General features: G+C 39.1%; 1 protein-coding gene across 1 annotated transcript in view; it reads left to right on the forward strand.

Moving 5' to 3' along the window:
* The window catches only part of LOC127750884 (uncharacterized), a 7,811-nt gene extending 6,632 nt beyond the window's left edge, over positions 1-1,179 (forward strand). Inside the window, exons 2-3 of the mRNA XM_052273533.1 lie at positions 7-344; positions 430-1,179. Coding sequence (XP_052129493.1) covers positions 7-344; positions 430-626 — 535 coding nt within the window. The 3' untranslated portion in view covers positions 627-1,179. The remainder of the gene's footprint in view (positions 1-6; positions 345-429) is intronic.
* Positions 1,180-1,886: the final 707 nt, after the last annotated feature.

The raw sequence follows: 1,886 nt of genomic DNA on the forward strand, positions 1-1,886 counted from the left end.
CCAAAGGGAGCGATCTCCAGATTTTAGCCAGTCCCCCACTAGGATCAGTCATCGCTTCAGGACTGCAGCTCTAAATCACCCTTCTGGTTCCTTTAGCCGCAGTAGCTTTCCAGATAACAATGGGTCTCATATTGACCAGCCAGGTACATCACAGTCAGTTTCAGCAAGAGAAGAGCCTGACTTAACCCGGACCCGCAGAGACCATTCGCTAGACCAAAGCAGTTCTCTTGCTAGAACTTCTCGTCGCTCTGAAAATGTTCAACGGCCTTTCCTTTGTCAAAGACGCCAGCCTTTATCTTCTCAGGAACCTGGTAAAAAACAGCAGCAATCTAAGAAAAAAAAAGGCAAGTGTTTTAATTACTTTGGCAATACTGTTATGAATTTAACTCGTACCATATGCTAATTGTGTCTATTTTTTATTTTCTGTAGGTATGAAAGCCGCAGCTATGTGCTTAATTTGTTTGGAAAAGGGTCGGAAAGATCTCTTTTGCACTAATTGTGGGCATACTTTCCACAAATCTTGTCTTGCTGAGTGGGATAAGGTTCAGAAAAAAAGGAAACAACCAGAAAAAATTTGCCCGACGTGTAAAAAAAAATATGGCCGTTTCTTTAAAATCAGGATGTAGGTATTAAAATCAAATTTTCCTGCATACAACAATTGGTGCTTTTTAAGTTCTGTTTGACTTTTTTCTTTGTTTATGAATAATACTTCTTACTTAAAATTGTTTTGTACCTATGTAAGGAGAGGACACCCGATGAACCCTCAATGAAATTCATGCCTTAATCTTTTGTTGGATCAGAGAAGATTTGTGAACCTTGCTTATCTAGTGTGATTACTCTGACTTAAGAAAAGAAGACTAAGGTTCCAATTAAAGACAAGGTATGGCGTTCATTGAGGTAGGCATCGGACCTATAGTCTGATAAGTCCAGTAATTACAGAGTCAATTTTTTACAATTGTGTTATTTTCTCTTGTACTGACACTTTTTGTAATGTTTTAAGACAGGCTCTGAAAACTTAACAGTGTACATTGTATGCCGATATATCAGCAATCATATCAGCACACAATGTACACAGTTGAGTTTTCAGAGCGTTTTGAAGTTTTGTTTCCTTTTTCTTTTATAGAAAAATCAATGCATGACAATTTTTTTCATTTCTGTGACATGTATCACTTTTCTTAATTGTTGTATAACTGATTTTTTATAGATCTGTTTAACTGTGACCTATTTTATTCTTAAGTATTTTGTTCTTGTTCGTTGAATTGTTTAATACCAAGTCACAACTGTGTGATTTGCAAATAAATAGCTGTCAGACTTGGTATGTTCTGGTTTACTTTCCAACTGTCACCCGTCATCATGCACTTGGTGAGCTGTAAGTGTGGGATTCCAGCCCAGTTTAAATGCAAGAAATGAAATTCATCGGCTATAAGAGGATGTAACTGTATGCTGAGCCCTAGTGCTGACATTTAAATTTGCCTTTGTGTAGACTTGCACCCTTCACATTTGTCTGGGGTTCACAATGACTAAGGAACAGTAAGATTTTCACAGGCTGTCCTCATTTAATTGAAGGAACGCCACCACAAGTCGAACACTTTCTCCTTCCCGTAAACTCTGTGTGGATTGTCAGATTGGGAGCCTGGTATTTTGCTAGGTTGCAAAAAATTAGAATTACTTCTTTGTGCTAGTAGTCCTATACGATGCCTCCTAACGACAAAGTTCGATCTTCAACGGCACGGTTACACAAAGTTCGATCTCCAGCGGCACGGTTACACAAAGTTCGATCTGCAGCGCCATGGTTACACAAAGTTCGATCTGCAGCGGCACGGTTACACAAAGTCCGATGTGCAGCGGCACGGTTACACAAAGTTCGAACTCGCATTTTGGGGTGA

This window comes from Frankliniella occidentalis, unplaced genomic scaffold (assembly GCF_000697945.3).
Source record: "Frankliniella occidentalis isolate FOCC.00 unplaced genomic scaffold, Focc_3.1 Scaffold280, whole genome shotgun sequence".
Taxonomy (NCBI): Eukaryota; Metazoa; Arthropoda; class Insecta; order Thysanoptera; family Thripidae; genus Frankliniella; species Frankliniella occidentalis.